This window comes from Lissotriton vulgaris, chromosome 10 (genome assembly GCF_964263255.1).
Source record: "Lissotriton vulgaris chromosome 10, aLisVul1.2, whole genome shotgun sequence".
NCBI lineage: Eukaryota > Metazoa > Chordata > Amphibia > Caudata > Salamandridae > Lissotriton > Lissotriton vulgaris.
This window is the reverse complement of record NC_141698.1, coordinates 1,005,685,473-1,005,697,558: the sequence shown is the minus strand read 5'-3', so window position 1 is coordinate 1,005,697,558 and position 12,086 is coordinate 1,005,685,473. Positions and strand designations below refer to the sequence as shown.

Below are 12,086 nucleotides of genomic sequence, written 5' to 3'. Positions count from 1 at the left end.
TATCGCTCCTTATCTGTAATACGCTGCTGATTTTGTATTTTGGCCTAATTTTCATATTTGCACTATGTTGTTAATGCTGCTAGATTTTGTACGCCCGCCTAGCCACTTTTTTAATGTGATTTTATTATTTCATTGTGGAAATGTATTGTCGTAATATTGCATTTGTATTGGATCATAATGTGTATCTATGTGTTTTTAAACTTGTATTGTATTTTCCCTGCTGGTGGTGATGAATTGTGCTTTTATGGATACTTTTATCCGAATAAAGATTATTTGAATTGAATTGAATTGAATTGAAAGAAGGAAAGAGAGATTGAGAGGAGTCCTTATCTATAAAGTGTACATGGAACAACCTATTTATTATGGTGGGCAAAAAACAATGGACTGGAATGTAGCCCAAGTAAGTAAACAGTGGCTGAGATTAATTCAAGCATTCCATACATCACTATTATGTATTTCTCAGAGTACTAGGTAAGCCCAGATGTTGGTCCTGTGCTCACTGTGCCACTGGAATCATTCTGCACCGTATTGACAAGGCCCAAATAAGCAACACAAACTGGTCTGGGCTTGCTTGTGTTAGGGTTCAGAGGTGTAGGAGCTTGACAATCCCTATTCAAGCAGGACCAAGATTTGTTTGCATATGGTTTGTTCCTTTTGAGCTGGCATGGTGGGCAAAAACCCAATAGGCTGGAATGCAGCCCCTGAGTAATTACCAGTGGCTGAGATTAATCCAAGCATTCCTTCCTTCACTGCTTTGTATTCCTCAGAGAAATATCCTACAAAGGTATTGTGGCCTAAATATTCAGAACGAACGTGCTGCCATGGTTAGGAGAGAGGAGTTGGCCTAACGGCTTGGGCAGTCGACCTGGAATCTGGGGAACTGGGTTTGAGTCTCGGCAATGACGCTGAACATCCTGTGATTCTGGGAAAATCACTTAATCTCTCCGTGCCTAACAAAAAATGAATGTGTCCTCATGTAACGCAACTAGTGCTGTGTAAAGCACTCTGATACCTTCGGGTCAAGTTTACGCTTTTTAAAACTCCGCAATTTTTTTGTTTAATGGAGTTGGATTCTTGACTCCAAACCCACATATCTTGAAGATTTATATATCCTCAAAGTATGTGTATATGGAACTTAGTATTGTAAGTCCATATCTCCCGATATACTAACTCTCACGAACGTTTGGTAGTGAAATTTTGACTACAATATTTTTATAGGACATTACTTTGATGGCATTTCCCAGGAGTATTCCACCCTGTTTAGCCATCCCAAGTGCTCTGTGTCTCTTATGCACATTGATCATAGGCTGGGATAATCATCACTTAACACTACTATAACCACTTCTATAGAACCTCATGTAGTAGTTCATGACCATTACTAATGCTGGAAAAACTATTATGACCACTTATTCTGTTATTATTTCTAGTGGTATCACTACTATTTGGTGTAGTGTAAAAAAGAGCTAATACATCTACAACTAAAAGCCTCAATTACGCGTTAGATGGTAAAAAATGCCATACTTCATCCTTGTTGAATTCCGATTCCACGTAGTTCATAATTTAGTATATGCAATGAATATAACCATGCACAACTAAGTGCGATTATGCACTGTACAAGCACTGAGAGAAAGAATATTTGCTGGAAGAGCTCCAGGACCAGCCAACCTCAGCTGACATTTTAAAAGGATGTGAAAACTCATCTATTCATTCTCGCGTTCGCTTCTTCGTCGGATCCTGTCCTCTCTTTCTGTCTTTCACATCCTGTGGTTATTTGTGACTAAGCTCCTAGAAGTCCCCTTAGGAATCACCATCGAGTGTTTCTGTCCCAGAGTCAAGTCACATCAAATGCTGGGAATTCACACAACTAGGAATGTAGCATATGCTTAGGACACACTTCATTCTAATAGGTCCACTGCCCTAGACTGCAAAACCCTGCTTGCCATGCGGGACAGCAGACCTCTATAGTGTAATAGTGTTGATAAAAAGATGAGACAGAGGTAGCCACAGGATTTCCGACAACCCAGCACCACTTCTGGGACAGGAAATGCTGTGGGAGGGTGTGAAAAAGGGGTGGACCTAGTTTCAGGGGAGAAACAGGCATGGTAAGAGCAAAATTTACTGTAATTATTTCAGCAATTGCGAATAAAGACTGAAAAATTACCAGGGGCCGTATTACAGAAAGTGCCCTATGGGCACAATGGGCATGTGCACCCGCTTTGTGTGTCCCAGAGGCACTTTGGTATTACAGAAGGGGCTTCAGACGCTTGTGCAGCTCCTCCTGAAACGTTGATAGCGCTGGTGCTATCTTCGGAGGGTGTTCCGCTTGCAAATGAGGGAATCAGTTTGCCTCTGCGCCCGTGCTGTACAACGCAGAAGCAAACAGACCCCTAGAAGGTGCATTTTAAGTGCACCACAAAAAAGTGGCATACTTTCAGTGTGCCGCCCGAGGGCAGTCCTCTGGAGGTTGAAAGAGGGTTTCATGGACCCCCCCCCCAACCCCCCCGGACATCCTCCGAATGTGGGTGCAGTCATCCACTGCACCTTCCTGCAAGGGATCTCTCGCCCCTTGTTAAAGTGCAAGTGGGTTGCTGTGTACACAGAGAAACATGGAGCGGCTTTGAAGCAGCCGTTCGTATTTCACTGGACCCAGGGCAGGGCATGTTAGTGGCTGTCCTGGGGGCACTGCATTCATCATGATAGGGCGCACATCCCTGTCTGCCCCCAGTGCACCTGTTTAAAGTTGGGCTGTGGCTGAAGCGGGGAAAGTGCGCCCTATTTGTGATACGCTCCTGGTGACATCCTTCTTCTTGGCCCTTTCCCAACTTGATATGGATTTTTTTTTTCTCACTCGCCTACAAGCACGTTTCAGCAGGCGCGGTTCGTCCATTGGGGCGTGGGGGCGTATCCCCCTCTGCCCGACGCCGCCCGCAGCTCCCTCATGACAATCATGTCAATGAATCAACATGACGTCAGACCGCCGGGCGGGCGTCATGTTGATTGATTGACATGATTGTACAGGCGGCAACACAAGTACGCATGCGTGGGGACGGAGGGTGAATTTTTACCCGTGCCCACGCATGCGCACTTGTGTTTTTGCGGCGTTGCGCATGCCCATCAGGAGCCCTAATGGGCCTGCTGCAGGCGAGAAGGTACCTGTGCCCCTGGCGCCAGGATTGGCCAGGGGCGCTGTGAGCCTGTGACGTGTGGGGAGCAGAGCCCAGAGGTGGCGCAGACCGGGACCGGCAGCAAGGTAAGAGTGTGTGATTTTGGTGCATTACTCCAGTCGTCTCGTCTCTTCGTCTACCACGTACCATATTTGTTACCCTCTCAGTTCAACACATCTCCCTTATTTCTTAGCTTTTTTCTCACTCGTCTTTATTATTCTGTTTTTAAAGCTCCGTGCCGCTCTTCCCCTCTGCCACCTGTCTCCCCCCGCCCCGTTACTGCTCCACGCCGCTCTGAACCTGCTTGCAACTCTCTCTCTGACTATGCCTCAGCTTCTTCCTGACACTCTTTCCGTCTCAATCTCTCTTTTTATTTAAAATTTCAAAATGTTAACAAAATGTAGAGGCGGAATAGCATGATATATGCATTTATTATTGCATGCATGTTGGTGTATGTTTGTATGTGAATTTATATAGTACATACCTAGGGCTTACAGGATGGCAAATACATGGGCGGTAGAAGGTTTCCAGCATAAAAAGGTAGGGGTGATGTAATATGTAAACTGGCACATCCTTCAACATCGATCCTAAAGGCTTGTTAGAGTCCATATTTATTTTTATATGGTCATAAAAATACATGAATGATGGATGGATGCAGGGTGGGCGCATTAATGATTGTTCGGTGGATGGGTGCATGGATGGATGCATGCATGATGGGTGGATGGATGCATGAATGATGGATGCAGGATGGATGGGTGGATGCATGAATGAATGATGTATGGATGCAGGATGGGTGGATGCATGAATGATGTATGGATGGATGCATGGATGCATGGATGCATGCATGATGGGTGGATGCATGATGGATGGATGGGTGGATGGATGGATGGATGCATGAATGATGTATGGATGGATGCATGATGGATGGATGGGTGGATGGATGAATGGGTGGGTGCATGAATGAATGACGTATGGATGTAGGATGGGTGGGTGGATGGATGGATGGGTGGATGCATGAATGATGTATGGATGCATGCATGATGGGTGGATGCATGATGGATGGATGGGTGGATTCATGAATGAATGATGTATGGATGCAGGGTGGGTGGGTGGATGCATGGGTGGATGCATGAATGATGTATGGATGGATGCAAGGTGGTTCGGGCTCGCTCGCTGCGCTCGATCTCTGCGGTGCAATATGCAAATTAGTTTACGCCACACCACTTTCAAATGTCACCAGCCGCCCCTGCGTTACAGTAGTATTTATGTTGCGTTGCATCTTAATGCAGTGTAGCATTTGCATGCTGCTTCATACCCTACCACAACCTAAAGCAATTTCCTGATACTCCGGAAGTAAGTGGCAACTCCGTCTCTTGAGCACAGTAGGTATCGTGTGGGTTTATGGGGTAGTCTATGTGAAAAATTTGTGAAATCTGAGGTTCGGAGGTGTGTACAATGGTGTTGCACCTGGCTTGTTACAGGGCCAGTGTTTAATTTGTTAAAAAAACATAAGTGCCAGGATTCTCGTCAGGAGGACACTGCAGCTTGCACCATGCATTGCCCCTGCCATCGCTGTCAATGATAGTAACAACCCAACAACTAACCTTCACACTCCTTCATGTGAGACAATTCAGACTATGCTGGGCCCCAAAAGCTATAAGAGTGGCTTGGGGCAGGTAATAATCATTTTGATATGCATTGAATTAACTGTTGTGGTCATTTCTAAATTAGCCAGACACCGCCCCCTGGTGGCAGACTGTCACAAGGGCCGGGGTGGACAATTAACTGTTGGTGCCAAGCACCAGAAATCACCAACTCAAGTTAAGCACTGGTTGCAGCTCGAATGTCTGAAGGGTGATGCATTTTTTTAATATTACCGTCCATCCCTATGACAGTAACTTTATTATTGCATCAAGGTATTAGCCATGGATTGAATACCCAGTCCAAAACTGCATACATGAAAGGAAAAGCCATAGGAATCCAACAAACAATAGTGACATTTATAAATGAGATACACCTCAAAACAGTACACTTTTTGGCAGCCTTTCCTATCCAAGGTGCGTAGTTTTCTTCACTCCCACTTTGTCGTTGTGATGGTCTAACATATCAAAGCACCAGGCACTTTATTTTGTTTTACACTCCTCAGAGAAGGCAATTCCTTCGAACATTACTATTAGCAGAGAAAATTAGGGATCACAAGACAGTGTTGGCTTATTTATTTTCCCTGGATAATACTCATATTATATATGCCGTTTCAAACAACGTTTTAACTATACTTAGGATACGTAGCAAATAATAAACATGTATCATGTTCATTTTCTTTTTTTAATGAAATAAGATGGATTTATTTATGACTTATATGGAAATAGAAGTAAATGAACTAGCTTGTGCACACTTTTATGTCTCAAATAGATCCGAATAAAGTATTTATGACGATGATGATGAAATGAGCACCTATTGAATGCAGTAGGTTATAAGGAGGTGCGTCCAGTAACATTCTGTAATGAGCCATTTATTTCACATATTGCCATCAGCAAGTAAACTTTAAGTTCACTGCATCATTATGCTGCATTTTGATGTTGTTTGTGCCAACTTTTCCAAGATATACCTGCTGCATTGTTTCAATTGTACTTAGAATATTGCTCATAATAAACTTTATCAACAAGGGCACATCTTTCCATCAGTGACTGCCATCTCACTCTTGTTCTCCACCAGCTCATGAAGCTAAACCAGGACTGGGATCAAATTTACCGCAGCTCCACCACCGGTTTGCAGCAGACGGTGGCGTGTCTCCAGCAGGAAGTGGTGGCTCTCAAACAGCACGTTGAGCGACTTGCTATGAAGTTGGACCATGAACAGGTGCGTACAAGATGCTACTTAGTTAAACATATACATCATTCCATAGTATTTTGTTTCCATGTTTAGGTCTCTCTTGAAAGCATGTGTCTCCAAGACATATTGCTGCCAATTGTTTCAAATGAACATAGCGTTGGCTTTTTGCTTAACCCGGAGGAGAATGACTCTCCAGCCTCATGCTATTGGCTGTTTGATGTATCATTTCACCTTCCAGGAGGTGCTTCCATTGCAATGTATGTGCAACTATTTTGCATCTAAAAAGCACACTGTTTGTCTTCTGTATGCATTCAGCAATGTTTTTTTGCAACTTCATTCCAGCACTGACAAAGCCAGTAAGGCAGGCGTTGAATGCACAGATACTCTTTACTGCATTAACACATGTAAAAAACATTTGTGGATATCTTTCTTTACATACATTGACACATTAAAGCTATACTTATTGGCTTTACCAATGCTTGTTATTAAAAAGCTAGTAAATCTAGTGGAATTGTATTTGAGCAGAACTTCTTTTCAAGGCCATGGTCATCAACATTAAGCTGCCGTAGCACAACACAAATTACCATAGTATGACGAGGAAGCCGCCCAGCTTTCTGTTTTTACAGATTTTTACACATAAATACAGATGATTAAGAATTTGTTTCCCTGCATTCATTTGTTTTAAAAATGGAAACATCAAAAAATGTGATTTTTTTTGAGTGTCTATCCATAATGGCAAGAAGCATTGGCAAAGCCAATAGGTCTCGCCTTTGAGACTATTGGCTGTGCCTTGACTTTAGTTTCTGCTGTAGAGCACGGGCATTGCCGACTTTATCAATAATTTGTAGTCTTGCTGTATTGAAGGTGCTGCTATGCAGCGTGGCTTAAAACATGAATTTATAAAAGACCAATAAGGCATGCAACGCTAATGCATTTTTCTTTTTTTTTTTTTAGAAAGCACATTCGCCTTGGCTACATTATAGCACTTTTTAAAATTAGTTTTGACCACACTGCAAAGCATCTGCACTGCTGTACAGCATGCGTACCAATCATTGCCAAAGCCAATAGCTCTCATAGGCGAGACCGATTGGCTTTACCAATGCTTGTTATTTACAGATTGGGGCAGGACTAGGAGTTTCACAATAATTGCACTTTTTCTTGTCCACTCACAAACTGATTATCCCTTCCACCAAAGGGCTCGGTCCGCAGATTCTCTCCATCATAAATTGATAGAGCAATGCTAATTCCCTGGTTATCTGATGGAATTCCAGGTTTCGGTGTCGGCGAGACACATGGTTGCATTCTACGTCTACTAAAACAAATATTTACATCTCTTGAAAATATCTCGGGGCTTATTTACAAACCCCATGCAACACTTTTGCTTCATTTTTAACAGGGGAAAAGTGACGTACGGGTGGTGCAAGGGGCTCGTAAATAAGCCCCCTTGTATTCAAGAGATGTGAGGAAGAGCTGTATAGCGCCTCTCACACAGGCATCTGTTCTCTATGGTAATACCTGTGAGAAGCTTAGAAGTCAATTAGGGGTAGCCGCTGCTACCTTTAGCCTGTCCTTTGCTACCCCTGCCATGTGCTTTATTAGGTCTCGGCCTGCGTAGGCTGCGCTTGCGCATTCTCGCCGGCGAGATCTTATGTTTTTCAGTGGCGGGCTTGAACCCGCCCCTCTTTTCCATTGGCTGGCTTCCTAAACGGAGGCCAGCCATTGGAGGAGAGGGGCGTCTCCATTTAAGCCCCGTGTTTTTGGGATTGGTATACAGAAGTCTTGGCTGTTCCAAGAACAATAGGAGGTTCCAAAGTTTTGTGCGCGGCTTCCCACCTTTGTCAGGAGAGACCAGAACAGCGCGTGCCCCCGCGTGGGCGAGGAGGAGAGCTGTCCTCGGGCCTCGAGGGAAAATAACAGCAAGGGGCCGCCGCCGTCTTAGACAGCAAAGGGCTGGTAAAAGGGGCAGATACCAGATCCGTTATGGCGACCTACCTGGGGGATCCGCGGGGCGCAAAATAGTGAGAGGGTGTTCTTTTGTGAGGGTGTGTTGTCTGTTTGCTTCTTGGTCTGTTCGCTCGCACCCGTGCTGGTGGGTATCTTCCACTCGGTCCGGAAGTACACAGGAATCGCAGCCTGGAAATCGGCCCACAGTATATCATGTAAATATCATTCATTCATGTAAATATAATTAATTTTCTGAAGTAACGATGAATTTACCCTGTTCGCTAGTAAAATCCCCGTTAGTTACGTTGAATCTGAATTTCCACCCTCAGTCAAAAAATATCCCTGTAAAACGACCTCTGGCACTGTGTGTGTGTGTGTCTGTGGCACTGTGTGTGTGTGTGTGTGTGGTTGTGATCGTTTTTAGTGCCTCTGTTCCCTAGTTGTGCTTGCTTTCCTGCCCCCTGTTCCCTCGTTGTGCTTGCTTTCCTGCCCCCTGTTCCCTCGTTGTGTTTGCTTTCCTGCCCGCTGTTCCCTCGTTGTGCCTGCTTTTCTGCCCCCTGTTTCCTCGTTGTGATAGTTTTTTCTGGCCTCTGTTCCCTCGTTGTGATCGTTTTTTCTGGCTTCTGTTCCCTGTGTGTGGCTCTGTGTGTGTGTGTGTCTGTGTGTGTGCGTATGTGTGTGTGGCTCTGTGTGTGTGTGGGGGGGGGCTCTGTGTGTGTGGAGGGCTCTGTGTGTGTGTGTGGGGCTGTATGTGTGGGGCTCTCTGTGTGTGTGTGGGGCTCTGTATGTGTGTGGGGGGCTCTCTGTGTGTGTGTGTGGGGGGGGGCTCCCTGTGTCTGTGGGGCTCTCTGTGTCTGTGTGTGTGTGGGGCTCTCTGTGTCTGTGTGTGTGTGGGCTCTCTGTGTGTGTGTGTGTGTGTGTGGCGGGGGGCTTGCGTGTGTGTGCGGGGGGCTTTGTGTGTGTGTGTGTGGGGGGCTCTGTGTGTGTGTGTGGGGCTCTCTGTGTGTGTGGGGGGCTCTCTGTGTGTGTGGCTCTGTGTGTGTGTGGCTCTGTGTGTGTGTGTGTGGCTGTGTGTGTGTGTGTGGCTCTGTGTGTGTGTGCGTGGCTCTGTGTGTGTGTGTGTGTGGCTCTCTCTGTGTGTGGGGCTCTCCGTGTGTGTGGGGCTCTGTGTGTGAGTGCAAATCCAATAGGTCTCGCAATTTTGAGAGATTAAGCTATTGGCATTGTAAATGACAATGCCATTTATTTATATGTTTTAAAAACAAAAACATAAATAAAAATAATGTCATGAGCAATGCCAATAGCTCTAACTTTAACAATGCCGAGACCATTGCATTGTAAATGCTTGTTACTCCAGCTGCAGGAAGCATGACAGTAGCAGGAACAGGAAGTGAATGCTGTTTGGCTATCGAGGCCGAAATGTGAGTGCTGACACTTCCACTACTCCTGGGTAAATCAATACCATTGGCGAGGGTGATAACTTCAGTGCATTTGGGGTGGGCGGGGCTCTGAGCACAAGCACTGTTTCAAGGCCCCGCCCATCTCTCACCTCTGCTCTAACTGGTATCAACGCAAATGGTCCCTGCGGGGGAAGTGTGGCCCTTGACTTCCACCACAATATTTACAAAAAACCTTTTTCTACAAGTAAGGTTTATATGCGATTTGTGTATTTATTTTAATTTGAACACATAATCCTGTTCTAAAGCCGGGATTAGGATTTACAATTCACAGTATCGATATTAGGACAATGTGCTCCTATTTAGTGGTGGCTCAGTGAAAGTGATGAAATCCCTAAATGGTACACGAGTGCTATACATAATAACAATATATACATGTGACTGATAGGGACATTATGATGCAACAAGCAACACTTCAGTTAAGTGTCAAAATCGATTGTATACAACAGTGTCTCGCAAGCGAGACGCATGTGCTCGCACATGCACTCACAGGCTTGACCCCAAAAAAAGAACGTAATCCAGAAGCCGTGCATACAATGTTTTTGTTTTCAGGACAGCGTTCCGTTTTACTATATAATACTTTTTAGCACACTACTTTTTAGCACACTTAAATCCTAGGGGGCAGATTTATGTTAACTGGCGCATCCCCAGGGATGCGCCAGTTAATGTGCGCCACAGTGCTCCACAGCTACGCCACCTATGGTGCGCCGCATTTATAATGTGGCGCATCATGGTTCAAAAACGGCACAGATGCGTGACGCATCTGTGCTGGAAATGTGGCGCATTGCTGGAGTTGCATCGCAAGCGCGACACAGCTCCAGCAAGGCTCGGGGGTGCCCCATCTTCACAATGCTGCGTCAAGTGGCTGAGTGAAATCTCATGGATTTCACTCAGCCACTTTCAGGAGGCGTTCCTGCGCAGGAACACCCCCCCCCCCCCACCCCCCCTGTGCAGGAACGCCTCCTTATGGCGCAGGGCTTTACAACGTGACGCATCTCCTATGTGCGTCACGTTGTAAATAGGGCGCATTGCTTGCGCCGCCGTTGCGTCAAATAAAGTGACGCAATTGCGGCGCAAGGGCTTCATAAATCTGCCCCTAGATTCTTTATGTGCGGCAGTCAAGGACGTGGACGGAGCTTGGGTATACCTTTGGATGGAGTGTCTGCATAGAGGCAGCGGTCGCTGCTACTGTTGTGGGTGTGCTGCTGGTGTATACCGCGCCGGTGGCCTACCAGATATGATCCCAAAGTTTATCCTTAGCTGCCTCCAGTCTCTCCGCTCCACATCGCCTCTTACTGCCAGCTTCAGCAGCAAGAAGAGAGGGGTCAGGCTGGCCTCCTGGGCAAAGACTGTCTTCCTCATGGCAGCCGCACACAAGGGAAGTACTGTGTCGCCCCTCTGCGTATAACCTCTGTGTAGCAGCCACCAACCTCAAACGTGAATGGGGCTGGTAATGTAAAACAATAGAGTGCTATTAGTGTTCTCCTAGTTTGAGGGGCGCAGTGAGAGGTAGCAACACACTGATTCGACTACAATACCATTCAGGGCAGGGCTTTTAAGTTTCCCCAGTCCATGTGCAAGTAGCCAGTCTAGTCCAGTCCAGGTTTTCTTTTGCATTCTGAGTCATATGGCATAACAGCTAGAGCGGCTGACTTTGAAGCTTGGGAATCAGCTTAGAGTCTCGGCGAGAGGCTCCACATCCTGTGATTCTGGGCAAATCACTTAAGCTCTCCGTTCCTAAAAAAACACCTGTTCACAGATGAGCTTGGAGCAGCGAGTGAAAATACAAGTGTTCAGAAAAATTTAGGGGCATATTATCAAGGGGGTTTATCTCCGCTTTTTTGGCTTTAAAAGCCAAGAAAGCGGAGATAAAATTATCTCCCTATTACCAAGCTGTCGCTAACACCAGTTAGTGACAGCTAATAGGAGATAGCGACCATCTTGGGCCCCGCTTTGCATGTCAGTGATATTTATCACTAATGATATGCAAAGTGGGCGTGCCAAGATGTTAGCGACTGGAAACAGTCGCTAACATCGCTATCTCCTATTACCAACTTTTGGAGATATTCGCGCTAAGCGCGAATATCTCCAAAAGCTAACACCTGCCCTGAGCAGTTCTTCACCATGTTATCCAATGGGAGGTGGATAACATGGCTAAGAGCATTTGCTCGATAATGCATGAATATCGCTGACTTTTCAGCGATATTCATGCATTGCGGCCGTTTTTTATCGCATTTGCGATAAACCTTGCTAATAGCAAGGTTTATCTGCGATAAAAATCGCCGATGTGCGGCGATAATTTTTGTCTCTAAACAAGTTAGAGACAAAAATGATCGCTAGTTGTTGGTAATATGCCCCTCAGTTTCTGAAACAAATCCTAAATTGGAAGCTGTGGACGGATAGTGTAATTGGTCCATGCTCTCGTGGAGGGCTAAACACTGGAAGAGGCATGACAAATGCAAGCCATGGACAAATGGGTATAAAGTTTATGAGAGCGATGATGGATACAGCAAATGGGAAGCCTATGAGTGGGCTGAAGCCCACAAAGTATACACAACATGTCTCTTCGAGACAACGCATGAACGGTCTAGCTGAGACCTAAAAACAGAAAGGTACCTTTTGTGCCTTTATAAAGACCCACCCCAGTGCCAATATTTCTGGATTGGGAAAAAAAGTTGGGTAAACCATT

General features: G+C 45.5%; 1 protein-coding gene across 2 annotated transcripts in view; it reads left to right on the top strand.

Moving 5' to 3' along the window:
• The window catches only part of LOC147689145 (uncharacterized), a 201,334-nt gene that overhangs the window by 111,493 nt on the left and 77,755 nt on the right, over positions 1-12,086 (top strand). For both annotated transcript variants that reach the window (XM_086942037.1, XM_086942038.1), the window contains one exon: positions 5,880-6,023. In XM_086942037.1, coding sequence (XP_086798163.1) covers positions 5,880-6,023 — 144 coding nt within the window. The remainder of the gene's footprint in view (positions 1-5,879; positions 6,024-12,086) is intronic.